Source organism: Acanthopagrus latus, chromosome 9 (assembly GCF_904848185.1).
Source record: "Acanthopagrus latus isolate v.2019 chromosome 9, fAcaLat1.1, whole genome shotgun sequence".
NCBI classification, from domain to species: domain Eukaryota; kingdom Metazoa; phylum Chordata; class Actinopteri; order Spariformes; family Sparidae; genus Acanthopagrus; species Acanthopagrus latus.
In genome coordinates this window covers 13,960,740-13,988,382 of record NC_051047.1, presented here as the reverse complement: position 1 = coordinate 13,988,382, position 27,643 = coordinate 13,960,740, and the positions used below count along the sequence as shown (strand labels likewise).

General features: G+C 43.4%; 1 protein-coding gene and 1 long non-coding RNA gene across 2 annotated transcripts in view; one reads left to right on the top strand and one right to left on the bottom strand.

The window, feature by feature from the left end:
- The window catches only part of LOC119026173 (FERM, ARHGEF and pleckstrin domain-containing protein 1), a 65,125-nt gene that overhangs the window by 21,336 nt on the left and 16,146 nt on the right, over window positions 1–27,643 (bottom strand). The window contains exons 3-7 of the mRNA XM_037110335.1: window positions 6,414–6,518; window positions 6,273–6,315; window positions 4,817–4,895; window positions 3,165–3,262; window positions 1,402–1,516 (exon numbers count right to left, since the gene is read on the bottom strand). Of these exons, the coding sequence (XP_036966230.1) occupies window positions 1,402–1,516; window positions 3,165–3,262; window positions 4,817–4,895; window positions 6,273–6,315; window positions 6,414–6,518 (440 nt within the window). The remainder of the gene's footprint in view (window positions 1–1,401; window positions 1,517–3,164; window positions 3,263–4,816; window positions 4,896–6,272; window positions 6,316–6,413; window positions 6,519–27,643) is intronic.
- On the top strand, window positions 20,454–22,306 carry LOC119026175. The gene is made up of 3 exons (XR_005077062.1): window positions 20,454–20,505; window positions 20,583–20,742; window positions 22,172–22,306. It is a non-coding gene; the product is annotated as an uncharacterized LOC119026175 (long non-coding RNA).

The following is a 27,643-nucleotide window of genomic DNA, read 5'->3' as shown; positions in this document are numbered from 1 at the left end:
TCCACAGCTGAAAATAGTCACTTAACAAATGCACTATTTAATCATGACTCACATTTGCTATAAAGTACAGTGTCCAACTGTTTTAGGAAATCACAAGGCCTCCAGATCTTTTTTACGATGGGATCTTAAAGATTTACATGGAGTAATAACTGGGCTTTGGGCTGAGAGCCACAGAAAGGGCAGGGAAGTCAGGAAGTACTCAGTGATACACTGGCTCGTTATTGGATTTGGACTTTTCGTGAGATTTGTTGACATTAAGAACAATTTTGAAACCACATAAAAGCCACCTTATCTGTAAATCTGTGTATTGGCATAAAACAACATGTGTATGGGAGTGTGAATTAGGACACAGCCAAAATTAAAAACTCTAATCCTACCTCCAGGTGTTAACACTCCGACTTAAGAAGTGCAAACTGTCTTTTTTGGACAAATGCATTAAATCCCGTCTTATCGTCTTGGCTGTGTGTCTCCCTAATTGAGGTGAAAAGACCGAGTCCGAGTGGATCCAGGTTTTTAATGTTTATCAGACTTTTTGGAGCCGCGGTGGAAGGTTAGGGAGCGGTTGCAAAATGCTAACTAACTTTCCTAATTCTTATCAGCGGATAAGCCTTCCTGTTTCCTGTGTGTGGTACTTAATAAGAGATTTAACTCCACGTGGCTTGCTGCCAGAAGAACTGCAGTTATCAACTAAGTAAAAAAAAAAGGAGCAGTCAAATCTAATGGCACTCCTTTCATGTGGCAGACGCCCACGGTGTGTCCATCTCTGGCACGGCCCGCTGCAGCGTGGAGGTGAGACAGGGGCTTGCAGAGCTCATATTCAAATTTGTTCACTGATGAGGACATTTTGAGGGAGGAAGGCAGGAGGAGATCTGGCAAGTTTCCAGTAATATACTCCCAGCTGCATGCATTCGGCTGATGCAAGAAGTAGTACTGGGGAAAAAAAGAGCCAAGCTCAATAACCAGCTTCACTTCAGACAGACTGCTTCAGGAGAATCTGGGTTTTTAACCTACTAACCCAGCGGCCAGCAGCTGTGTGAGTCATTCGATGGGCTGCAGGAAGATTTCAGCACAGCCTTTTGTTGCTAGAGCAGCAGATTTAATATTTTGCAGTACAGTCCGGAAGTTGTGAAACACATCACAAAGACGAGCCTCTCTGGGTCGATACATGATGAAGAATTCCACAGAGCGCTCTTGTGAAAGAACCCATTCATTCAATGGTTGATTTCCTGAATGTGTCACCTGTGTAATAAAACTTTCCCCTGGGACTTGCCGAGCTCTGAAACAACTTTTCCCGTTCAAGTGTTGTTCAACCACAGCTTTATAGAACTTAACACAGAGCTAAGAGGGAAACAACCGGATAAAAGAAATCCCTCATTTTAAGATTGTGCTCCAGAAACTCACATATTCTTTGAGTGAAACTCCATGATCTTGTCAATCAGGGGCATCTGATCTGGGATGTAGTTGTTGTTGAGGAGGTGTGACCGGCACTGGCTCTCCTCAAAGTCCCCAATCTCAGCTGTAAAGAAGAAAGGTTGTGTTATTGATGAAATACTTGTTACAAAATAAAGAGAAGTGACACATTTAAAAGAAGATACCAACACTCAAGGACAACTATTGTGCTTTGTATTTGTCATCTTTCCCTTCAGTGTTTTATAAACTGTAGGTTCCTGTGCATTTAAAGTTCTTGAAAGTTAAAACGGTCCACATTTCCCACAGAAAACCCTGCTCCTGAAATGCCTCCCGGGCCTTGTCGCCTTTAATTCTGTGACTTTGTGACATCACACTACACCAAGTGTCATTATTTATGCATAGCAGCTTGTTTGGCGCTTATAAATTGATTCAGCACAGCTGCTCTGTTGTTGTAAGTAGTGCAGGGTCAGGCATGTGTGAGCTGACCAATCAGAGCAGATTGGGTATACAGAATGTTTCAGAGGGGGAAATACAGTGTTGCAGCACTGGACACTGAGAAAACGTATATGTTCTTTGAGCATTAAAGCATGTAAACATATTCTAGAAGTACCTGACTGATTGACACAAACGTGGCAGGGATTTGCACCTCCATCACAACAGGAATACCCACTTGAAGGTCTGGATATACTGATTTACAGATGCTGAGCTTGTCTTGCGTCTGTGATGTTTCAAAGCAGCTCCCTCTTTAATACTGTTCACTATTGCACTTTGCAGCTGTTGTTATTGGCCAGCTATTGTGAGCAGCCAGCAACTTATTGTTGATTCTCAGGCTGTTGCTGGAAAGACACGATTAATGACAAAGTGCATCTTAAAGAAAGGAAAGCTTCCAATCATCCCTGATTTATAATGAAGCCTATTTGATGTCATCACATCCAGTTTAAAGGGGTTTACAGCAGCTTTTTGTTAAAATTTGTAGCAAATTGCATGTATTAATCACATTTTTATTGGCCATATGAGACCTTCTCTGTCTCTCTCGGTTGACTATACAAGTCTGTGGACGATTTGTTGAAGTTGTTTAATGCTCCTGGACTGTTGATTTCTCTGTGGAGGACTCAGGTTGGATTTACAGCGACAGTCCAAAGGATGTGACTTTATGCATGTTCCTTGAGTGGCTCGTCTCCACTGCACTAACAGAGAGCAACAGTAGCTAACAGTGTTTTATGTTGGTGGACTCCATTCCTACACTAACAACCAACTTTCAGCACAACAAGTGCTAAAGGAAAAGCCCAAGAACTGTTGTATTAGGCTTCCAAAATAGCCAAAATGCTTCTTGGCACAGATTCTGCAGCTGTATGAACTCCATGATATTACTATAGGGTGTTTTTTACCAGAAGAATACTACACAGACTGATCTGTCTGATCTCCATCATCCTGCATGCAGTCTTTGATTGCTTGTGTAACGCACTGTGGCTCAAAAATGTCAAGTTATGTATAGGCTCAGTTTTTCCTGGCATGGCACCTTGATGTTTGTGTGGCTGTTCTGACGCAAGTCCCGCAAGATTATGTTCCGACTGAAAGGTATCCATAGCAACGCGCGGATAATCAATTTGCAATGCTGCGCAGTGTGCTATACGACAATGTTGGATGATAAGCTCTGTGGGAGAAAAGCATAACGTTCCTTCAAAGACAGTAATCTGATCAGTCAACTCTTTGGTGTCTCGAGCTAAATGAGGAAGCAGCCGCGAGGAACTTACACTGGATAATGTGGGAGACCATCAGCGCGGCGCTGCTGTCGTTGCAGGTCAGACGTCCAACGGAAACGTCCTGCTTGATCTGGAGGGCAAACAGGTACCTGGAAGCAAACACAGTTTTCACAAATTCAATAGAGCAGGTGTGACTTGTAGTGCAAGAACGAGATCACACGAAAATATGAAACAGAATCGCAGTTTCTGCCATCGTGTCTGACCGAATTCTACACATCCTGGCGCTTTTAATGATACACTAGACTTCCAAAGGAAGTTGGGCCAGGTGCCACATTTTGGGTTCAGTGATTAATGAGTTGAGTGATGTCATTTACATAAGATTTACTGACTCTCCTTTGTTACACTTCTGCTTCCCTTGGATCCAAGCCAGAGGAGGAATCATTGTGGTCTTAATAGAAGATACAATAATTGGTTAAACAATAAGAATTAGGTATTATAGTTATTTCTTCACAGAGGAGTTTAGCGTTTTCTTTTGTTTGTTTCAGTCCATTTGTTGGTTGGTTGGTTTGTCAGCAGGATTACAAGAAATCTACTGAACAGCTTTCTGCAAAACTTGGATGAAGGCCGTGTCTCGGCCCAGAACAGACCCCATAAACAGATCCAGACAGAGGGACTGATCCAGCAACCGTGCACCATAGAGCGTTTTTTGACATGTTTGTTTATTTCTCAGGGAATAATGCATGAATCTTGATGAAAAAAAAATTAGGTGGCTGGTATCTATGAGTGAGGAGAATCTTATGTAAATCCAACTAACAATAAGTATATACTGAATAAATGTAAATATTGGATTAGACTTGATTGATTGCAGGTAGTTTAGCACATAATAAATAACTTAGCAAAGCTGCTCTGTTGTTATTCGCAGTGCTGGGTCAGACGTGTGTGAGCTGACCTATCAGAGGAGACAAGAGGAGACAGGAGCTAAAACAGAGAGTTTCATCAGAGGGGGAGTGCAGTGCTGCAGCACTGGACAGTGTGAGGAAACTAATGTGTTTTTTTGAGCATTATAGCTTGTAAACTTAACCTAGTAGTAACTCCAAATAAAACTATGGACCTGTAAATGAGCAGAATGTGTCTCCTTTAAAACTATATTTTTAATCTGTAATATAAAAGAGACAGATTTTGTGTGCTGGAAAATTAACACATTAAAAACAATTCCAGTTATTCCTGTTGCACTGCATGATTGCGTTGTATGTCAATATAAAGAATAGCTCATTAAAAATAAAAAAATTGGTTAGTGTGTTTCTCAGCTGAGCAGTACACACACAGACGTGTCAGAGGGACATTACTTCCTGTAGACGCACTGTTTCCCCACTCTGACAGTGGAAACATGCAAGTCATGAGGCTGCTCCACAAATGAGGAGAGAGAAACGAGAAAATCATTAGCGCCACAAAATTCTCCCGAGGGCTAAATCAGAAACATGGCAGCCATGACATGTGAATTGCACAGCTGAGGAGGGAATAAATCTTGTGGGAACCAGGGCACATGTTTCATTTATGCCTCTATAATCGCATTCGTTCACGGCTGAAGTCGTTTACATGCACACCGAGAAACCATATATAAATACATACTTCAGTGTCCGCTGGAAGGCGTGCGTGGTGCAAGAGATAAAATGGAGTTTAATTACGTGGAAAGAGGAGCTCACCTTGTTAGCTCCTCCAGCAGCTGGGCGTGGTCCGGAGGGAAGAACTTCACAGCAAACCTCAGGATCGTGTGCTTCGGCCCTGTGTGGGATCAATGGGTTTTGTGACAACAGAAGATAGATCAGCCTATGGCACGCTCTTTTCGTAATTGTCATAATGGCAACAACGGGCTTTTGAAAAGGACACTGTGGAGTCTGTGGAGCAGTCTATTAGAGGAGGCCATCATCTCGATAAATTACTTCAGACAGGCTCTTAATTGGATTTTTAAAATGTGATGCTTTGGTGTATCAATATCTTAATAAGGAAACAGATTTGAGTCCATTTTTGTAAAGTGGCTCCGTACTTGCGTTGTTGTTGGTGTATCGATGTTACTTTTATCAATCTTACTATCTTTATTATCTGAATAGACACAACCACCTCTGCAGTTCCACATATGTCATCTGTGGTATATTTACTGTGTGACGTGCTGGTGAGGTTCAGCTCTCAGGCCGCTAATTCAAACTAATTCTGCTAATTCCTAACTCCTCTTTCCAGTCACGTCCTGAGGAAAACCCAGTGTCGGTTGAAACCAGTCTGCGTTTTTACCGTTTGTGATATTTTTTTACTCTGACATGCCCATACACCATTGGCTCTGTGTAGGTGAGCCAGAACTAAGTGCACTAAGAGATAAATCCTACGTTTGTGAAGGCTGCGATGTGTCACAGGTGTGTGATTTAAACGCTGATCGTTTACGAGGATGTTTGTGGTGATGCTGAATTGTATAGCAGCGCTGAGGTATTAATGTTATTACCGCTTCCCTCATTAATATAAATGAGTTGTCAATTAGTACAAGACTCTTCTCTTAGTATGATGTATCGTAATTTAACGGCACCACAAGCTGCCTTTTCCAGAATAACCATGAGGTTGAATCAATACCACTCAAAAACAGGTCAGCTCCATAACTGAACATCAGGGTAGGTATCAGATATCAGATATCGGGAAATATCATCTAGCGTGTATCAAAAGGAGGAGACAAATGAGTTTCAACAAAAAACATCTTATTAGAGCTTTGGAGTATTAAATCAGCCATCTTTGCTTGCTGTGTACTGGCGTTACTCTCCCCCAGGTGTGACTGAACTACAGGTTATGAACTTTTAAAAATCAAACACGTGAAATGATCAGCTGTATCATCAGTAATCAGACATGAGAGGCAGGTAATTGGTGGTTAGCGGTATCAGTTGTATTGTGCATGAATGTTATAGCCTTCATGAACAGAGGATTTACTGCAGATGGTTGTTATAAGACTACATTCGTTTTAGCAAGGCGAGTGTGGATCTCCTATTTGACTTGGTTGCATAAAATACTAGATCTGTTTTCTCCTTGTAGTGACAATCACACAGTGGTAACATTTTCCAAAAAAAACAGTGACACATTCAAAGAAAAAGATGCCTTGAAAGAAAAACACAAAAAACAACTTACGTCTGAGCTGCTTGATAATGGGCTTGATATGGTCTAACCAAACCTGTGTGAAAAAAAAAAAAGATGAAAAACAAACATTACTAAGTAGCCAGCTTTGTAAGAAGAAACTCCTTTTTCACTTCCACCTCTCTCCTCACTCACCATCATCTTCTGATGGTTCTGAAACTCCAAGCCAAAGTAGTCCCCCTCGATGAGGTTCATGTGGGAGCACACCAGGTCGAACAGCACCTTGCCCGAGGCTTTTTGCTGTGAACAGGAGGGGGAGAAAAAAACAACAACAAAAGGACTCGGGTTAAAATAACACTTCTGTGGGTGTTGTTCTCGGCAATTCGATCCAAGTGACATTTCACAGTCTTGTTAAAAAACGAGGGGGACATCTAAACTTCAGTGGACCCTAATGATAAGACTTTGAGACAAAAGAACAGTGACAGACAAAAGGCCGAGTGCTTTGTAGAACTGTCGAACCCTGTGGAAGTTAATGTCACCTAACTGGACAACAGCAACCTCTGCTATTCTCCCTCCTTCCACAGGCCTGGCATTCAAAAGCTCAGCTGGCCACAGACAGCGACTGCAGCTGCGGGGGGGCTGGACGCCGTCTTTGATCTGTGTTTTCACTGTCACTGCTGTCACCGATGATGGACCAGAAGCCTTTGAGGCTGATACAGTATCAGGACGGGATAAAGAGTCCCCCTGAACCGTCTCTGTCCTCACTCACCCCACACAGCACACATAAACACTTTTTGAAGACTAACCTAACTGCCCACTTTCCTACAAATGCTCAGCATGCAAACCTCAAAATGTCTCCATATCTTTGGAGACGGGGGGCGGGGGGGAATGTTCCCATGCAAGGTCAAATAAATGTCAGGGATTTCCACGGAAACACTTGTTCGGTTATGGACACCCAACAGAGACACAGAGCTTGTCTTTCTGCTTGGCTGCTTCCTCGTGACTGGTTTGCGCCAGAATGAGCCACAGAATGAGATTGTTTATAGAGGCAGTTGCCGCTGGGCTGGATAATGATCCAGGGCTGCGTCTGAAGGAAGCAGTTTCTCCTCTGTTTCTGCAGAAAAGGACAGTGAGTTGCTATGGCCCAAGTTACAACAAGAATTCCCTGAACTGTGTAGACATCCTCTTTTCATCCAACAATAAAGTCGTTCGCCGGCCTGTAAATCGATGTCGTGTTTCAAAGGCAAAGAATGACACTCTGTGTTCCCATTTATGCTTAGAGAATAAAAAAAAACTTAAGCTCCGCCAGCTTAGTGAGAGGGGTTTACACTTTCACAACCGAATCCGTAATCTTCCACCAAACAAGCCTCCCACCCTCCCTCACAGCTCCTCCCTGTGTCTATCTGTCCTTCCTGTGTGTAGCACCGCCATCTCTCTCTCCAGGCTGCCTCACGCAGCGCAGAGGGCATCCTACCGCCGAGGACCAGCTGTTTCCATATGGTGAAGGCACTGATGAGGGAAGCCACAAGGAGGCTGGAGGGGGAAGAGGCCATCAGCCAAGAACACAGCCTTCCACACACACACACACACACACACGCACACAGCTTCCTAATAGACTGCTGCAACCAGCAGCCGAAGAAACCCCTGAATGAATTCCTGTGTCTCTCTCTCTCTCTCTCTCTCTTTTTTTTTCCCTCCACCGATTACAACAAATGTGCTCTGCGGAGGCTGCAGGAGCAAGAAAAAGCAGAGAAAATCGAGCCGAACGTGGTGGAGGCCGAGGAGCGTTTCGGCCTCGCCGGAGCACTCTCATATCCAGACGAATAAATCTGCTGTCAGTGTAAAATGACCACGAGCCAAGCAGAGATGGGTAAGGCAGAGGCTGATTAGAGCCAGGCAGCGCTTGATTAAATGCAGCTGTTGCAGGCCGGAGTTATGGTGTTGCCACTTGACACCGCTGCAGCCGGCACAATAACAGCACTGTCCTTAATGAAGCACAGGGCGCGCAGATTGACTGCCGCCGTGACGCACGCACTCAGAGGACACTGCGTGACACGGTCTTCTTCTCTGAGGTCCGACTGCTACAATATAATGATGCAATCCGGACTGAATGCGACGTCTTACGCAACTGAACTCCGGTCATCTCGCGCGATTAAAGACCAAAATATGTTACACTGCATGGGAAAAGGGGGAAACACTGGCATCTGTCTCGCCCATCACAGCAGGTTTAACAGTACAATGTCACCAGGGGGCGCTCATCTAGGGCACAACACCCCCTTCAATGTCCCCCAAAAAAGTATGTGGACACAGTTAAATGTATAAAATATTATCAAAGCTTCGGGGTCTGAAAATTAGTAGTGGTCATCAGCAGCCTTTGAATTCACTTTGAGGATGGGAAGTTAGCAAGTCGTACGAAAGTGTTGACTCACAGCGTCGCAATAGCAGCAACAGTAAAGACAACCTGAAACCCTAACCCTTCAAGGTCAAACGACATCTATGATAACCCTTTGCTAACGCTAATATTAGAATTTAACCCTTTCCTAGCTAATGTTACTGGCTGATAATTACATGATGCGATAGGAGAGCCGTAAATTCTAAAATACCAACACACATCGTGGACATATTCGTTTAAGCCTCAATGTGAAAGGCATTGGATGTAATCAGGCGATAATGTTAGCTAGGAAGTGGTTGAACGCTAACATTAGCTAATTAGGTTATCGGACGTGTTGTTTTCACCTTGAAACATGGAGCGACGTCCCTGCGGATTTTTATTAACCATTGTCTTCACAGTTGCAGATTAATTTGGAAGCTGTGAATTGATAAGAATTTGTCAGATTCCCTTTGTTCCCTTACAACTTGCAACCGAGAACATAGAAGCATAACGTTATGCCAGCGTCACAGCTTGTTGCTACTCTAGTCCAATGACTGTAATAGGACACCTGAGGCCTCAAAACAGTGGTCTTCAATTCAATACTGTAGGTGACGTCATGTTGGGTTTACAATTTGGTGGATACTCAAACGTCGTTAAACATCTCTTTCCAAAACTGTGGGCTTTATCTAACAGCCTGTTCTGCTCTAGGAAGACTTTTCCACAATATTTTGGAATCAGGCAGCAGGGATTTGCTCCAAATCAGCCACGAGAGCATAAGTGTTGTGTGATAAGACCTGGCTCACAGTCGGCATTGTAGCTCATCCCAAAGCACTGATGTCAGGGCTCGGTGCAAACCGGTCAAGTGGTTCCAATTCAAACTGGGGAGTCTGTTACTTTATAGACTTGGATCAAAAAGGAAAATGAATTTTCCAAACGATCACAAAGCTGAAGACACACCGCTATTTGAAATAGCTTGTCTAAGACTCTCCTTAAACTTGAACTAAAGGGCCAAGCCAGAACAAAAAGTTTGAGGACAGAGTTGTGTATATTGATCTTTTTAAAATGTTTTGTATTCATCTGCCTTTTTGCATCAGACATTTGGACTCATCACAGCAGGGAGAGCACAGACGTGACGCATAACATAAATGATGGTACTGTTCTGTCCCAGGAGCCATGACGGTGCGACAGTGAGCCAGCATGCACAACGCCAGGACCCTGAAACTGAAGCAGCTAAATGGAATTCAGCCATTGTGAATTTGATCATTTGTACCACCGCATTCCTACTGTCACAGGTCAAAGATGTCTCCAGTGATTAACACCTATTGTCTGTTTATGTAACGGCATCTTGGCAGTAATCAATGCAGCCACAATGTCTGGTTGGGGCGTCTTCGGTGCTCTCTTAACACATCAGAGATCACACAATAGTACACTTTATTGATAGCTTGTAATTGCTGCCAAATGTGACTGCCAGACCTCAAACACAACACTCAGGGTTTGCAGTCAGACGAGCAGACGTGTGAGGCAGCGCCTTGAGATAAATGCTAATTCCAGCGTGCTAACAAGTTGCAAAGTTACAACGTTAAAGCGTCACAATTTCTTTTTGTAGACTACACATTTAACATTTAAAGGGTAACTCCACTAATTTTACACGTTAAAATGTGTTTACAGGTCTCGGGGAGTACGACTGCATATGTGGAACAAGTAGTGTAAAGCCTTTTGTGGCTCCAGAGGAAGCTGCATGTCATCTGATAAACTGCCTCCTGTGATGTCACTCAGTGGCTAAGCTGCATTGTGGGTACTGTGGGCACCAGGTTTGAGCAAATTGCCTGATTTAGCTAGTTGAAGCAACACCGCCAGAAGATTTGAAGGCAAGAGGGCGTTTTTAAATTCTATTATTAAACATTTGTACCTCTTACAGAAGAAGCTGCAGTGAATTTTTAGCATTTTGTTATTTTTTTTTATTTTTTTCATCTCAACTAGTCTCCAAATGAAAAACAACAACTGACAGAAAAATATTCAAACTTCCACCATGACAACTGTGCACAAATGCAGATGCTGGGAAAAGCTGATGATACTTTGCAGCAAGTGGTGAATTACACATGTGCATTCACAGTAAGATAAAGAAGAAGCTGTGACTTGTTCACCCTGACATGCAGCTGACACCTGATTTCTCACCCTTTTCAAACAGTGTCATGCATGCAGAGAGGTTACAGACTAAAAGAAACATCACGCTCAGCAGCTGACACTTCTTTCACCATCCGCATTGCCAGGAATATGTCAACGATCTGCAATTTTATGACCTCTATCTATAAAAGCACTGCAGCTCGTTTACATAGGAGCGGCCAATTCCCGAGTGCACCGATGCATCCTGATTCAGCTGGGCTCAGTCCCTAGTCAGATGTGCGGGGAAGGGTCTGTCTGGGTTCATTAGGTTGGAACATAGGCTCATGGGATGCTACTACTGTTTACATGTGTATGAATGCTAGCATGCCCGCATCGCTACGCTGACCTCCACATGCTCCGACTGACAGAGGAAGGCTAAATAAAGATGACAGCGATGTCTGCACACATGTCTGTTCGAGTTTCCACTTCAGGGCAGACCAAATACCCACACCCCCTGCCCAACCCCCACCTTTTGTTAGTAAGCTCCTGTCAGCAAAAAACAACAACCCCAAAAAAAAAAAAAAAACACCATAAAGGTCAGGTGCAAAGCAGCCTTGTGTTCCCTCCCTCGACAGTTCCCCTCCAGGAGATTTTGGTATGGCCCACTTCACTTGTAATAAGCCAGGCCGGGCAGCGCACACCAAACTTCTCCCGGGGGGAGTGTGGCGGGTGGGTGGCATGGGTGGCGAAAAGACTGCCAAAGCCTTTAGGCTCTGGATAGACGGAAAGAACAAAGGGAATCATGGCTGGTTAAATGTGGGAGTTGTGGTGGTTGCAGTGCAGTAATGTTTTTCAAGCTAAGTGGTCAGCCATCGTTTGACAGGATACCAAGAAGGGACTTCAAATGTTTTATTCCAGTTTTCTTGTCTTGCTCACTGGGCGACTTGTGGGCAACATGGTATATACCATGATACAGAGATTACAATTCATACATTGCTATAGATGCTGTAGGAAAACTGTCATTATATAAAGAGCACACCACCATATGCAAAAGGTATGGCCTTTAAATAATATCACAGCATTTATAGGGCATACTGCAATACACAATTGATAGTTTGACATTTAGAGATCTGCTCAAAAGCACCTCATAAATGTCAGGACTAAGCAACACAATCAAATATCATGATGATTTTGATCAAATACCCATGTAGTCATTGTGACAATAATGTTGGTATGACTATTGGTTCTTTCATATAATATGAATACAATGACATCATAATCATCAGTGATCAGGGCTCCAGACAGGACCGATTCGTTGCATTTTGTGACCTTAGTTTGAGACAATACTACTAAATATTATAGCTAGGAGCACCTGTGTGACTTGCAAATGTGCCTCCTTTCATTATTAATCATCATGAAGTGTTTCTGCTGGTTATGTTTTGCCATGGCTGCCATGCCAATATATAAATAAATAAATAAACACAAAAATTACATAAAAGCCCTAAAATAATATCAATTTCAGTGGTACTCCTTAATTTTGTGGCGGTGCCCCTACAAGGAGTGATGTAGCAACATTCAAAATCTATGATATATAGTCTCATATCATGATAATGATATACATTGGTATATTTCCTGATCAAAAATAAAAGAACGGGTTCTTGCAGGTGTCTTTGATTAAACAAATTAAGAAAAGAAACAAACTAACAATAACTGCTGCAAATCTTTGCATGTAAACTATTAATTAAAAACCAATATTGTTAAGAATCGATACAGGATCACGATACTACAGTGTATCAATACTTTCATATCAGCCAGGCTAGCCCAGTGGTTCAACTACACCTTGAAAGATAATGGAGCAGTCATCTCACAGCGGGAGGTTTTTTTCCTCCTGTGACATTCAGCAACATCACAGGAAGCTGATCGAGGTCACAGATGAAAGAGACTGTGTGATTTAAAGGAGGGAATAAGCAAAAATCCAGAAGTGGGAAAAGGTCACTTCACTGCATCCGACTGTCTCCGCTGCTCATCTGATAAGACGGCAACTTCTGGAGACTTGAAGCTGACTTCAGATGCCGCGGCTTCTCTCGCTGCAACTTCTTACATGTGACGCGGCGGCAGTGGAAATCCCCAGGGGAATGATTTTGGATACTTTTAAGTGAGCCGTGGCTCCTCTGATAAAGCTGCTCAGGGCTGGGCTGAGGTTACAAAACTGCTTACAGAGGCAGGCAGATACGTTCCCACAGCGGATCCTCCCGATGCTCTTATTGAAAACATATGTGAAGACTGCACTGACTGCCTGTCCCGTACTCCCACAGGTTCTATCGCAATAAAGCAAAAAAAAAAACAAAAAAAACCCTCAGCTATTTTAAGTATGCTTCAGCGCATGTCGACATCTTTACATGCGTGGCGGCGCATGAGCAGGTGTATGGTGCGCATGGTAAGGGAAGGGTAGGACAGAGAGGTCAGTGGCAGCTAAAGCTCATTGAGATTCAGGTCTCGTGCTGCAGAGGTTCCCAGGGTGACTCGACTACAGCGGGAAGCTGACAAAGAGAGAACAGCGGAGGGAGGCAAGCCCACTGATAATCCTGTCAAATCACCTGCACGCCCTCGCTGCACATACGGACGTGTGACCGCGCATATGTTTGCGGTGGCTTGTTCATAATTAGGACAGCTTTAATAAAATTACGGCTGTCCGAAGTAGTGTTGCGTTTATAGGAAACACTAGGTAATTACGTTATTCAAAGTATCGCGTTTTTTTCCCCTGCTTTGTTTGTGTTTTTTTTTTTTTTCTCCCTCAAGCTGCAGATGAAAAATATCAACTAAGTGAAGGGAAAAGTGATGATTGGGCTGCCATAGCTGTCAGAGTCATTCTGTCACAGTGGGCCAGCCCTCCAGGCCCCGGGAGGACAACCATGAAAATAATGTCCCCTAGATTCAATAGGGGTTGAAGCTGAGATCGAGGTAGCTGCTGCTTCCTCCTCCTCCTACATCTCCTCCTCCTTCTATGTCTCCTCCTCCTCCTCCTCTCTTGGACACTTCCCCTGCCTGCCTTCCTCTCAGCCTCGTCTGGGCTTGCTGGCAACATATTGATCTTGCATAAAGAATAATTAAGAGTCTTGCCGTGACCGTTGTGCCGCCGAATACTTAACAGTGCATGGCTCCGTGCATTTGTCCGAGGACCTCCCACTGTTAGTCAGAGCGCCATAAATCAGAAGATGGATCTAATAGTCGTGGGTTTGGCTTCGTTAGTGGCGCTGCTAAACAAGCAGCTGCAGAGATTCAAACAAACACGCCAACACGCTCCACTTTTGCAAATAAATAGTAACAAGTCATGCCGGCGTATTTAACATACACTGATGCAACATGACACAAATTCTATCACGTCTGAGTCTGACTTGGAGTATCATTAAAATAAGCAGAGTGCAACAGAGGGCTTTAAGGCAGCTGGAATTACCAAATAATTTGGCCTCTTTTTTCCTTCAGCTGCCTGAATCCCTTTCAGAGCGCTTCGAATTCTGAACCCATGCTGGTTTTTCACCACCGCCACCCCTTCCCAGAGCCAGGGATTACTGTCACTCGGGGGGGAGGATGCGTCACTTCACATTAGGCACAAACTCCACATTTAGTTTAGCTCGATAAAAAGCAGACTGAATAACTGAATAATACATTTTAAACTACTATTACCATATCGCTGTAGGAAATATAACAAAAAAAGTGAAATGGCATGAGGAGAGAAGTTCACAATTGCATAAAAAGCAATTTTCACCACTAAAATGAATCCTACACTTCCATATAACAAACTTGGTTAAGTTATAAATGATGTCAGGGTGTTCAATACTTTAATTAATCAAGGGTCTAATAAACTGTATGGTCATTTCAACAACACTGCAGAAAGCTCCTCAAAATGACTTCCTTTATTACGGTTAGTAAATGTACAACATTTTGAGCCTAAATTAGCATTTTATCACGTGGAAAGGTATCAAGTGTTGATCACTGAATAAATAATATTAGACCCTACAGGGGTATTTGTACTCAGATCTAGGGAAACAAATGACTATTTCTGTGGTTGCTCGCAGCCAAATACTGTAAGAAATCTTCAGTCTTCGACGTGAAGGCTGCACAATATTGGAAAAAACTCACATTGCAATAAGTTGGTTTTCTGCAATATGATCACAGGCTGGGCTATCAGAACCAATACCAATCCCTTGACTTGTATACCAGTTCCTGAACAATATTTTTGTCAATATCAAATTACACGACACATACACATGGTGAGTCTTCTCTGGTGATAACATAGTGTTTTTCCAGCATGCCCAGAGATAGCCAATCACCAGCACTCTTAGATCTTGGCACAACAAGCGTGCTCCATGCTTCTTGGCTCACTGACAGTGTTAGACAGGAGATAAAACTCCTTATGTATTGAAATGTGGTATCGAATGAAAAGATACCTGATATTACAGAGTCAAAATTAAAAGTATCCTTGTTTGATATTCACAAGCAACAAACTCCAAAAATAGGACTCAATTCTGCTCCATCAGACCGACTTCTGTCATAGATCAGTCGTGGACAATGAGAACTGTCCATGTGTTCCTTGTGTATCCAGCAGTAAAAGATGTAGTATTGATGCGTTTGAGTTAATTTACCTAAATTGACATCACGCGTCTTGTGATATGTGACTGTTGTGCAGGCCCACACTGCGATGTTAGATGTTGATGCGAACCCCTATGCAATGACCCATATAGTCTGTGAGGAGCAGGGGAAGTCAAGCATTGTATTTTTGACATAGTCGATTGAACACTTCCGAAATCTATTCATGTAAAAAAAAAAAAAATCACTTGGAAGAGGGGAGCGGTGGCGGCGATTTACAGACTTGAAATCTTCCACTAACACGATGGGTATAGAATGTTACTGTATTGGCATCAGTACAACTTATTAACTCATTAGATGAGTGCACATCTCTGAGCAAAACAAAAAAATATATGTAATAACAAAGGACATCATATCTTTAATTATGGAATATGTTTCAAATGAGTTGAAGGAAAATTAAGACCATCAACAGCTTTCTCTGTGTGTGTCATCTTTGTGTAAAGGGAACCACCTGCAGAATTAAGAGAACACCAGGTCCCTTATGTAGCTGTGAATACTGTAGAGCACTGTAACTGTGAAGGCAATCAATAGGTTAATTAAGAGATTAATTAAGTGTAACTGTGAGAGACAACTCCCCCAAGGTCAGGCCAAGACGGAGGCAAGCCTTTCATATATAATCTGAATACAAACCATGTCAGAAAGGTAATTCTTAATGATTTGGATTGATTAAACGGTCAGCGGGCTCCAACCAGGCCTGGCCTGATCCTCAGGACAGACGGTCTTACTGCAGGATACACCAGGGAGCTGAATCTAAAGGATCTTCTCGTGGATAATACAGTTCTGGCAGTGTTGCGGGCTGAGGTTTCGTCACCGCATCTGACACTTTACCCCATGAGTTGTGTTTGCTAAAGGATCAAAAATCAGTGCAAACAACAACACATGCACCACGGGGTCTGGATGAGAGAAGAGCAATCTAAATTAATCTCAAAGCGACTGACGCAGGCCACAAAACCAAAAGATGAGGGGGAAAACAGAAACGCCTCCGCAATGGAATCAAGTCCTCATCAGTCCCCTGCATAACAAGCTGGAAAAACTGCAACCCCGAAAAGTCACATCCAATTCACAGTCTGTCACAGTACACCAAACCGAGCGGCGGCACTACCTTCCAGTTTCATTCGCCTCCCCCCAGTAAACCAAGCCAGCGCGCACTAGGATCATTTACGTCTCCACTGAGCGTGACACTTCCTCCGAGGATCTACATATTAGATCAGTTGTGGGACAGTAAGCAGCCGCATCCGCCTCTGTAATTGCCCGGGCAACTGTTTTTCAATATTCAGTTTCATCATTTAAGTGCGGACACGGCGGGGACTGTAAGACAAACCATCTCAGATTTCTGTCAGAGTTTGCTGAGGAGGCAGCCGAACAGCTGCTGAAGTTGCGGCCGGGATATTGGCTCGGATGGATCAGTGTCAAGCAAGGTATAGTCCCCCCCCCACGCACTGATCAGATACAAAACAGATGGGACACATTACGGTCGAAAAATTAATATCCAAGGTACAGTAATTAAATGTAAGTAAATGTGCCACGCTGGCTGCATGAACAGCAGCTTGCTAGTATTGGAGCAGACACACTGATCTACATAATCACTGTGATGTTGCTTATGTGCCGGAGAGATCAAGAGAGAGCGAGGAAGGGAGAGGACAACTGAGAGAGCGCGGCGATAATACGGGGTGTCATTAATATATGGTGCATTAGCATTAATGGGAACATAATTAATTTGGCTTCCCAGATTCGCAGCCAAAGACATTCACTAGCCTGACACAGACAGACGCAAAAGGTAGCAGCTACAACAGGCTGGGGGAAAAAAATGAGGAGGTTTGATGCCAAGAAATTATGTTTAAATGTGTTGCAAGGAGCTTAAACTGGAATACTGATGCTTTTATATGACCTACATAAGCAAAAGAGAGCATTAGTGAGAAGAGATAGTTATTTCTGTAAATGTGAATGTATTCTTAATACCTGTCACTGGGTCGGTTCTGAAATTTAAAACTCATTTTGATGACAGAGTGCTGAGGGCGAGTCTCACAGCCTGAGGAGAGAAGCTGCTCTGTAGTCTGGTGGTAAGGTAGGAGATACTTTTGTTTTGTCAGATTTTTTGTTGGTCTTGCTATAGAGCTACATCTTGCAGATAATTCATCTGTATGAAGGCGTAACATGTTTTGGAAATGTTGCCTTCAGCTCGACAAAATCCCTATTACCAAGCTAAGGGGCAGCTTTGGCCACAGTTTCTGTCCAAACATGACAGACGTTCTGTTTAACAAGTCCAAACCTGACCCGAGCCTGATGCAGTTAATCCATGCTCAACTGGTGAGTTACCCTGTCGCATAGTTGTTACTTGGTTTCATGCCAATTTCTACATTATGTTGCTTTGAATATGACCGAATGGCTAAAAAAGCTCATTATGGGGCTCCGTTGCTGTCATTTCTCTGCACTCTGCCAGCTAAAAAAAGACATAAAATGCTCGAATAATTAAAATAATAATACATTTTTTTAGCACAAGGCAAACGATTCACATTGCTTGCTCTGTTCACCACATGTCCCAAACCTAATGTATGATCTTATACCGTATAGTAAAGAAAAGCTGATTATTTTCACATATCAGAGGCTGGAACACAATGTTATTGTGATTTTTTTCCTCACCTAATGACTCAATCATGAAAATAGCTTCCACTAACTCTCAGCTGATTGAGTAATAGATTAATGAACCAATTGTTTTAGCGTTAAAGACCACTTACAGTGTGACAGATGATTTTATCCATATTTCCCACTGCTAATTACATCTGACACTAATGACTTACTTAATTTTTGATTAATCTCTTTAATATTTCTTCAGTTCGTTTGATTAATTACAGTCTGACTCAAGCGGATGAATCAGTCCAACACAGGTGAAACATACATATATAAGAGGACACGAGTGTTTGTTTTAAAACTTGCCACAGTGCCGGAGAGAGGCCTTTTACCGACAGACAACATCACTCAGTGTGTGGCAACAACACAGGGAGCAGCTTTCTGCCTCGACTCATCACCCCGGACCACCACAGGTTCGTCCAGCGGGACACACTGCGAGGAAGACGAGACCGGGAGCTCATGTGGTGTTAAAAGCGATTCTTTCCATGGCTGGAGCGACCAGGTCTCCCGCGGAATGCGTCGGTTGCTGGCGCTCTCCTGCCACACGTTCCCTTCCGCATAATCTCCACCAGTAATAAATAATGACAGCTGCACATGCTGCTCCACTGGTGAGGCCAATCAATTGGCCTCCTGGAGATTAGCCTTAAACTACTTAGCTCCCAGAGCAGCAAATCCAGAGGCCCTCTGCCCTGTGATGTAGTCGAGTTACTGTAACGATGATAACTGTTGTGACCTGACCTCCCAAACACTGTCAGAAGTGGCAGAGTTTTATCCCAAACACACACAGGAAAAAAAACTTTTAACTCATTCTGATGAAAAGTAACGATCAGCAGCAGCATTGTTCAGGTTTATCCTCCCAGTCTGTGAGCCGCGGCGACCATTTGAGCAAAACCTGCATTGACAAACTCGTTTTGAGGGATATGTGAGGCTACAAGCAGCTGGATGAAAAGCAAACAAAAAAAGCAAACATAGCTGTACAAATTATTCAGTCACTAGCTGCAAACTACCACCTCCAGGGATGCTCAGAGGGCTGAAAATCGATAAGCCAAAGACCATATTTAAGAAGTTTAATGTATTCACAACGAACGTCTAATTATAAGTCGGACAGCGTGCGAGGGTGTGCAGGGATTTCCCCGTCAGAGTTGACCTTAGACCGAGGCAGCACTTCCTGTGGATGAGGATTAGGGTCAACTACCAAGAAAGCACTCTCGGTTTGAAGAAAGAAAACACTGCTGCTGTCACCAGCGTATACAGAGATGCTCCTTGAATTCAAAGTATGTGTCATTATATCTTTTAAAATACTGCCATAGTGTTTCTGGCCACGCTGGAGGATGAGACTGCAGCAGATCAGTGGCTTTTTTTCCTGGGTAACACACACACACACACACACACACACACACACACACACACACACACTAGCTGCCCTGTGTACTAAGACACAGGAGTCCTCAGAATTAAATGCTAACACTAGCATGCTAATAAGCCCACAATGATGATGCCGAATCATAATTAGCAATTCAAAATATATAATTTCTACATTGAATAAAAAAAATGAGAAAAAAGCTCATCACAAATTTCCCAGAGCACAAAGTGACATCTTCAAATTGTTTTTTTTTTGTTTTTTTTTATGAAAAAACAGTCCAGAACCCACAGACTCTTCATTTACAGGCATTAATAGAAAAGCAGCACCTCTTTACATTTAAGAAGATTGGAACCAAATGTGAGCAAATGTTTGACTTCTTTGCTTGAAAATGAAACTCAAAATAGCTGACTTTGGATAAATTATCAATTGTTGCCTCCAACATGTTTTTGTGTGTTTACCATGGTTACCTTCTCTACCGTCTGGTCCTATCAATCTAACACACGGTCAAAACTTTTACTGGTCAAAAAAGTTTCACTGTGTGTTGCTGTCATGTTCCTCCTCCTCCTCTCCTCTGAGATGGAAACATGGACAGTGCTGGTGTGCACCTGAGCAGCTGTACTAAAGTAAAAGCGTCAGATTGGTGGAGGGAGTCCTGCGTTGAGAAACATGGGATTGGGATTCAGAGACACTCTGAGGCACTAACCTGAACGATTTGGTCCAGGTGTCAGGTCATTCTGACACATGACATCCGCTGCAGCATTCCACTGCCCATTCTAATGCGGCACAGTTTAAACCTCCAGCACTCTGCGTGAAACGCCCTGTGGCAGGAGCATTAGCGCTCGTTCTCCACAGCGTGACAAATGCGGACGTAGCCCTGAGGTGAAAACTCACATTTTAGCTTGTCGGCGGCGAACTCGGGCACAAACACAAACCGAGGAGACAAATGCAGGAGCAGGCTCGGCCTCTGTGAGGGCAGCTGTTGCTCGATGTCTGCAGGCCACCCGGGTCCAGCAGGAATTCAGGCCTCCGTGGCTGCAGAATACCAATTCAGAGCAAAGACCAGTAACCATGGCAACATAAAGAAAAATTGTGATTCCTAATCTCTGAGAGAAAAAGAGATATATGCTGGAGGAGTCATCTGTAACTGAAGGGAAGCGCGTGGTCTGGGTTAAACTGTGAGTAATTATCTTCACATAAAATGATGCCATTTTGATCATTATAGGGTGTAATGTGTACTCTGCTCTACTTTTAGAGGCACGCGTTGAGCTCCATTTCTCTGAGCAATAATGATGCAATTACCGTGACCATGACCACGGTTTCTGGCAGCCAAAATACATAGGGTGCAAACGCCACACCCAGGCACTGGCTTCTCCAAGCACACCCAGAACCATTTGTGCTGTATGTACTATAAGGTTAGTGTGGCTTTAAGCCGACAAGCAAGGGTGAGACTACACACACACACACACACACACACACACACACACACACACACACACACCCACACACACACACACACACACTTACTTAGATCTATCTAGAAATGGGAGCACTGGACTGGTGCTTTAGAGTGCTGGGGTTTAAGGGTTCTCAGAGACTGAAACACCCCACTCTGACTAATTTAACAACACATAAACAATAGATGAGAGGTGAACTTGAGTGTTTCTGTGAGTAAGAGGTTTAAAGCACAAGCAGCGAGTTTTAGTGTTTTTGGGTTTGAATGCAGGCCTGAGGTTTCTCTCAATAAGTGAGGTTAGCGAGCCGACGCTGGGTGCAACACCGAGGCTTTCAGTCACACAATGCCGGCTCCATGGTAACCTACAGTATGCAGCATGGCTGCCCTGCTCAGGACGAGCCTCAGTTCAGAGGATCGGATCAAAAATGTGCAAAGGGAGCATTCACATTCAAGTGACAGGACTTGCTTAAGCTGCTCGTGAAACTGAGCTTCTACCACACATAAGGCTGCAACAGTATGACATTTTCATGGTACAAAAAAAATCATGGTATTAGAGTATTGCACAATTACCATAATCATTATCTGGCATAATAACCTTTAATAGAAAGAAAACAGAAGTAGTCTTTAGTTGAGCAAACACTATTATAAACTTTTGTATAAAATGTATATTTCTATAACACTAATTAAGTAGAATTTAATACTGTAGATAAGCAAATGTCCAATATCTTACCACAGTACCTTGAAAACAGTATAATGCTTCAAACCGTAGGAGCAAGTAGACCTTGTTATCAGTTCAATTTAAAGATACGTTAACGTGGGCTGAGGGTTCCCAGCTCTTGCACCACCGACAGATTGTGGAATAGGACATGTTTGCTATCGATACGATTTTCATGGAATAATAACTCCGAAAATGTATCCGCAAGTCTCCTTGGGAGGTCACTGGGGAAACAATTATGGGGGATACTTCAGGTGCTCTGCGGAAATATCAAGATAAGCGACGCACTGGCTGCATTTTCAAGGCTTTAGAGGCGTTACATAACTGAGCTGAGCTACAATAATACACTAATATTCACTTTAAGGACAACAATTAGCATCCTGTTACCATGGAAATGAGTGCCACTGGGTATCATGGGGGATAGGCTATTTCTGGGGTAAGTACCCTAAACTTAGTCCAGGCTGTTTGGTGCATTTATCACAATTACTCACCTCGCAACAACAATATACTGATTAATAGTGACAATATGTACACCAGTAACCAGTTTGTAGTTAACCAATTGCAGCATTCAGCAGCAGATCAAATCTGTGTGAGGCTTTCAAGTGTTGTAGAAAGGTCTATCTGTATGCTATAAGACTGCGGTGGTTAGGCGATTTGTTCCTTTTTTTAACAGAGGAGGCGCCCCACAGCTGGAAGATACTGATCCAAGACAAAAATTGGCAGATGGTTGGGATTCAGAGAGAACAATTAAATTTTAAGGCATCCAGTTTTATTAACAGTGTTCAGAGTTAATTTTATCTTGTTGTACCCATGCTGACTGTGCATGACTGTATGTTTGCTCAATAGGTGCTCTGTGCTTTGTCTAGTAGTGGCGCTTCACACTGCCACTTTTATTAATCGCCACGGTTTCAGATATGAGACACGCCGGTTCTGAACTGCCCATGGGAAGACTGGCCATGTAAGTCTGTCAATTCTTGATTAAAAGCTCTTTTCAGAGCATGCTGTGGGAAATTACTTCTCTGTGACTCATTTCTACAACTGTTCTCTCTTGTCTCGTCTCTCACTGTGTTTTTATCTGTCTCTTCAGTTGTGAATGGCCGGATTTGATTGCGCGATTTAGTGGCGTCATGTGAGATGATTCACTACACATGTAATTGGCCATGAAATGATGAACTGTTTAATGTTCCGCCAGTCTGGTTCAGAATAGGACAGTGTCTTGATCTGGACCTGGACTGCAGTCCACCTATCAGTAACCCCCACAGGGGATGGAGAGGGATGGTTGTTGCGGGGGATGATTTTTTGTCGAACCAGAATTTGGAACAAGTTTGGCATCATCAGTAAAAGTTTCCAAATTTCTCACAGCTTTATTCTTTAAGCATCAACAATTAAATCAAATAAATAAAAAGATGTAATATGTAAGATTTTACAACCTGCTGAATTTATACCGCTAGAAAAAGGGGGAACATGTCACCAGAGTAACCACTGACAGATGCCAACTCTATTCTGGTCTGGTTATAAATGCAGTAAATGTTAGCTTGTTAGCAGAGTTAGCCTTGTAACTAGCTGGACTTTTTACACTGCTAACAAAGGAGCTTTGGACTGCTGGGAGAAGGAGGTTTTATGGGCTGGGCTAGCTGGGCTAGCATGCTACTTTGGCTGATATCTCTGTTACACAATGAATGACGTCAAAGCTTTTGTCTTCACATTCCGGTGATGATTTATTTTTTGAATGTTTTAAACTCAAATTCTTACATATAGCACCTTTAAGTTTTACTTTTCTATCGATTGTGCAAAATGACAAAACTACCTTAATGATGGCGACTGCATCATCAACCTTTCTGCAGTGAAACTTAATTTCTATTTACATAATCTTTATGCAGCGGCTCATCAAGACACGGCACATTAACTCCCTCGGCAGTCTTTTTAGGTTATTCTACTGTTTAAATTTGAATAACAAATTCCCTTTTCTTGTCTTTCCATTAGTTGCATGGAGTGCATCCACCTTGTGCTGCGCTCGCGACCTAGTTTTACTGGTGACCTAAAAATCACACAACTGGTTGCTCAGCACTAACACTTTGACTCCACTAATAATAATAATCTTATCTGAACCACATGGTTCACATTTGACTGTCCCGCGTAATCACTTCACTTACATCACAGTCGTCCGAGCAGTGTAATTACCCTAACCGAATATATCTGTTTGGCTAAATGCCTCCATGCTGCCTCGCTGTTTAAAGGAGGTCAACTGAGCACCCAGACAACATTACTATGTAATGGGTTCAAATGAAATAAAGCGAGTGGAACCACAAGACCCGTGTCTCCAGCTAGACTGTAAGAGGAAAACAAGACAATTAAATCCCAATGCCACTGCTCTCAAAAAAAAAAAGGCAAAATGTTGTATTTTATACTGATGGTCTGTTTTACTTTGAATCTAGAAAGGTGACAGGGTCCGCCAAATATAAACAAACAGTGTTCTGGGGAGCTTATTTTCCTCTGACAACAGCTTGTTTATTCAGTTATAGGCAAAAATTAAATTCCTGAGATTAAATATCTTCTCCAAAACCAAATAGCGCCCCTTTGAAAAGAAACATAATCATCTTTAATTGTAATGTGAGCTACAGTTTGTTCAGCTTGTCAGCACTTAAACATGGCCGACCCTCTTCTTTCAGCTTATGCACCTCGCAAGGACACGAAAGAGAAAGGAATCATTATGACTTTGACGACAGCCTGCTACAGCCATCTATTCTGCGAGCCCTTACCCTGACAGATACTCTGAAGCTCTGAAACTCATTTGCTGCTGCTGAGACACTCAAGAGACCTGAAATGCCCCCTGAAACAGACCAACCCCCCCCCCCACTGGCTGTGTGAGAGCGGATGTCCCCTGGGAGAAATCCTTTGATATCTATTAAGGGGCATTCCCACACTGGCCCCCGTTGACAGAGCTTTTGATTCTTTGAGCGCTGGACTTCCGCGCATCACTTATCAATGGAGGCAGGCAGAGAAAAGATCAACAGTGTGGATGCCCACACTAAAGCTCTGAGGAGCCTCAACACGCCTGGAAAGAGGAGAAAGCGCAAAAAAAAACTTAGCTGGGCTTTTCTGCGAGTTGCCCCGGGGACAGAAGAAAATTGTCTCGTTTGCGATCCTCTGTGGTATCTTATGCAACAGTTCCCACTTTTATAATGAAGGGGAGAAGGGGGGGCGTGTGTTGTCGGGTCAATACCTCTGCCAGCAGGCATGTGCGCAGCTGGGGCTACTGGTATGAGATTTCTCTTCCTCCACACAATCTCTTATGTCCCTCCCTCTTCATTCATGCTCACTCTCCCTCCCACACATCTCCTCCATCTGCCCGAGAGACCCCAAATTCAATTACTGCCAGGCAGCAGTGGGAGGCAGCTGCGCAGGTACAGCTGAGAGGAATTCTGATACGCAACACGTCCAGCGTTTGACTTCATCGCGGCACTGACTGAAAAAACAACCGAGGGGTTGAAAAGGCAGCGATTTCTGCTTTTAATTACCTATGAAGCATGGAGGGAAATAACATGAGAAAAAGAAGAGCAGCGTATGTGGTGCAGCAGCAGCAGCAGCAGCAGCAGCACACCTTCCTGACTGATAAGAGGGCTGCTCGGGAGATGGAGAGGTGAAGCTGGAGCACCCCGCGGTAAAATAAGGCACCGCAGGATAAGGATAAATCCCATGATACCACGCCGCTAGTCGGGTCTGACATGTTAATTAGCCTGCTGAATCCCAATGAGAAATTCATAATTCATTGAACAGGGGGAGAGAGTGGAGGCTAGCTAGGAGCAGCACCGCCGCCACACCCACCACGGACTGTGATGTCTGCCTACCCTGCCGCTATTAAGTCAGTGGGATGCAGCGCCACAGTTCAAGAGCTTAATGAAAGGATCAGAACGCTGCCATCAAAGGGCAACGCTCAATGGAATAATGTATGTGTACGGGCATGAAGAGCCAGAGGATCCACCTCCATGCATCAGTCACAAAATCACCCACAAAGAGATCACAGGTTGTGTTTGCATTTCGCCTCATGCTTTCTCTTTGTGAATTGACAAGTGGTCACACGAGCAGATAGAGTCGACTCCGCTGCCGTCTGAACCAAACAAACACGGGGATCTTCCACAGAGACACATCCGTCTTGGTTACCATAGGAACAAGACTTATTATAAAGGCATCGCTTTTCCCAAAGCACCTGTGCACAGTATAGAAAGGCAGCGCGGCATAATGTTATCAGACATGACCCGACAGCGTTAGTGACAGCTTTCATCTGCTGTTCTGAGCTGGTTCAGTCTGTCCTTCCAGGAAACAAGCATGAAAGACGCCTTGTAAATCAGTTTCTTTTGTGCTACTTGGTCTGTTTGCTTGTTTTTTATGGAAAAATTGGAGAGGTGACATATGATGGAAGAATTTACCATTTAAACAATGGTCAATTGCTCACATCCCTGCAGTAGAAATCCCCCCCTCCCCTCTGACAGTGTTTTTTTCTTTTGGTTGAAGTATCCCTCACAGGAAATATGCAACAAATATTGCTTAGGGGAATCACACTGTTTGGTTATGCACATTCCTAACAGATGCATGATGGGTATCCAAATTCAGCAAGCCGTGAAGAATAGGCTTGCAACCTGGGAAAGCCTGGGCCAAAATGCTGCGAGAAAAAGCCCCTATCTGATATGCTCAGTGACTCCATCATAGACCTGTAAAATCATGAAATTGTTTGATAGACTCTGATGAGGAGACAATACACCAGCTGTGGTGGGTCCACGGCTGCACTCAAATCCACGGCAGACAGAGTGATCCTACACTGTGGATGTTTAGGCTTGAGCTCTTATTTAGGTTTGCAGTAGGGACACTCAGGTTTGTCCTGTGCAGTTGGTCCGTCGTAGCTGGAAGGTTCCTGGTTTTTGCAGTAAAATAGAGATACTAAAGATCAACACTGACTTACTATCTAATGAATACACTATACTAAGTGTATTCACCACCTAAACACAAATACAGGGATTTCATTCTATTGCTTTTATAATCAAATCTTTCTAATATTAGTTGAACTACTCCCACTGTCTTTTTTCAGATACATCGGGAATCACTGAAATTAACGACTCAACACATCGATCAGATGAAAATGCCGTTTATCTCTATGACTCTGGTGAAAGTGTGTGATTTCAGGCATCCCACGGTACGTTAGTATTCTTCCCCAGCAGCCACCAGTTTATTCCCACTGTCGCTCCTCTCTCCTGTCTCTCACTCTCCACGACCCAATTACATTTCGGGATGCGAGGGAGGACGATGGCTGTACGTGGGAAAACAAAACCACCACCGACCCCTCATCCCAGCACTCCCCATCCCGCTGCGGGATTTCAATTTCATGCCATGAGAGAAAGGCAACCAGGGGTTCAGAGTTCATGTGAGGAAAGTATGAGAGTTTTTCCCTTTCTGGCAGAAGACAGTCGTTCGGTGCAAGAATGATGCAAGGCGCATCAATGCCACGGACACATTTATTTGTGGCTCATTCACCAGTTGGAAAACCTAAAAAAAAAAAGCGCTTTCATCTTCTTACTGCATGTGTGATCTGCCGAGACCACAGCACAGTCTCTACGGCAGCACACAAATCCTCCATTTATATGTTTATGTTGACATCAAGCGTATGACCCCCTCCCCCCCCAAAAACCCTCGCCACCCAAAATGTAAAGCCATCTTTCAGGGAAACTGGGTCAATCAGCAGTGAAACCAAGACAAGCTAATAATCCCCTCCAAACTCTTTGTCAGTCATATTTAAAGCCAAGGGATCAGAATACAAAAAAAGAAACTCGCAAGCAGCGAGGTCGGCTGCGTCTCATGAATACGTTACTCATAATTGGTGTGCAGCGGCGCATCCACATGCTCGTGCGCTACGCTCACTTCTGAAACTGATTGTTTATTTGGTGAACTCTCGAATTCTCTTTCACATCAAAAATACTTCCGCACAGGTTGACAGTTTCTTTCACAAGGGGTTACAATATTTGTCTTTCTTTATTCCCGTTGAATAATTCAGCAGGGAAACATGTAAAGCAAATCAAAACAAATTGAAATAATAACAACAACACTGAAAAATAACCACTGTAAATAAGACAAATGCATCAAAATGAAATGAAAC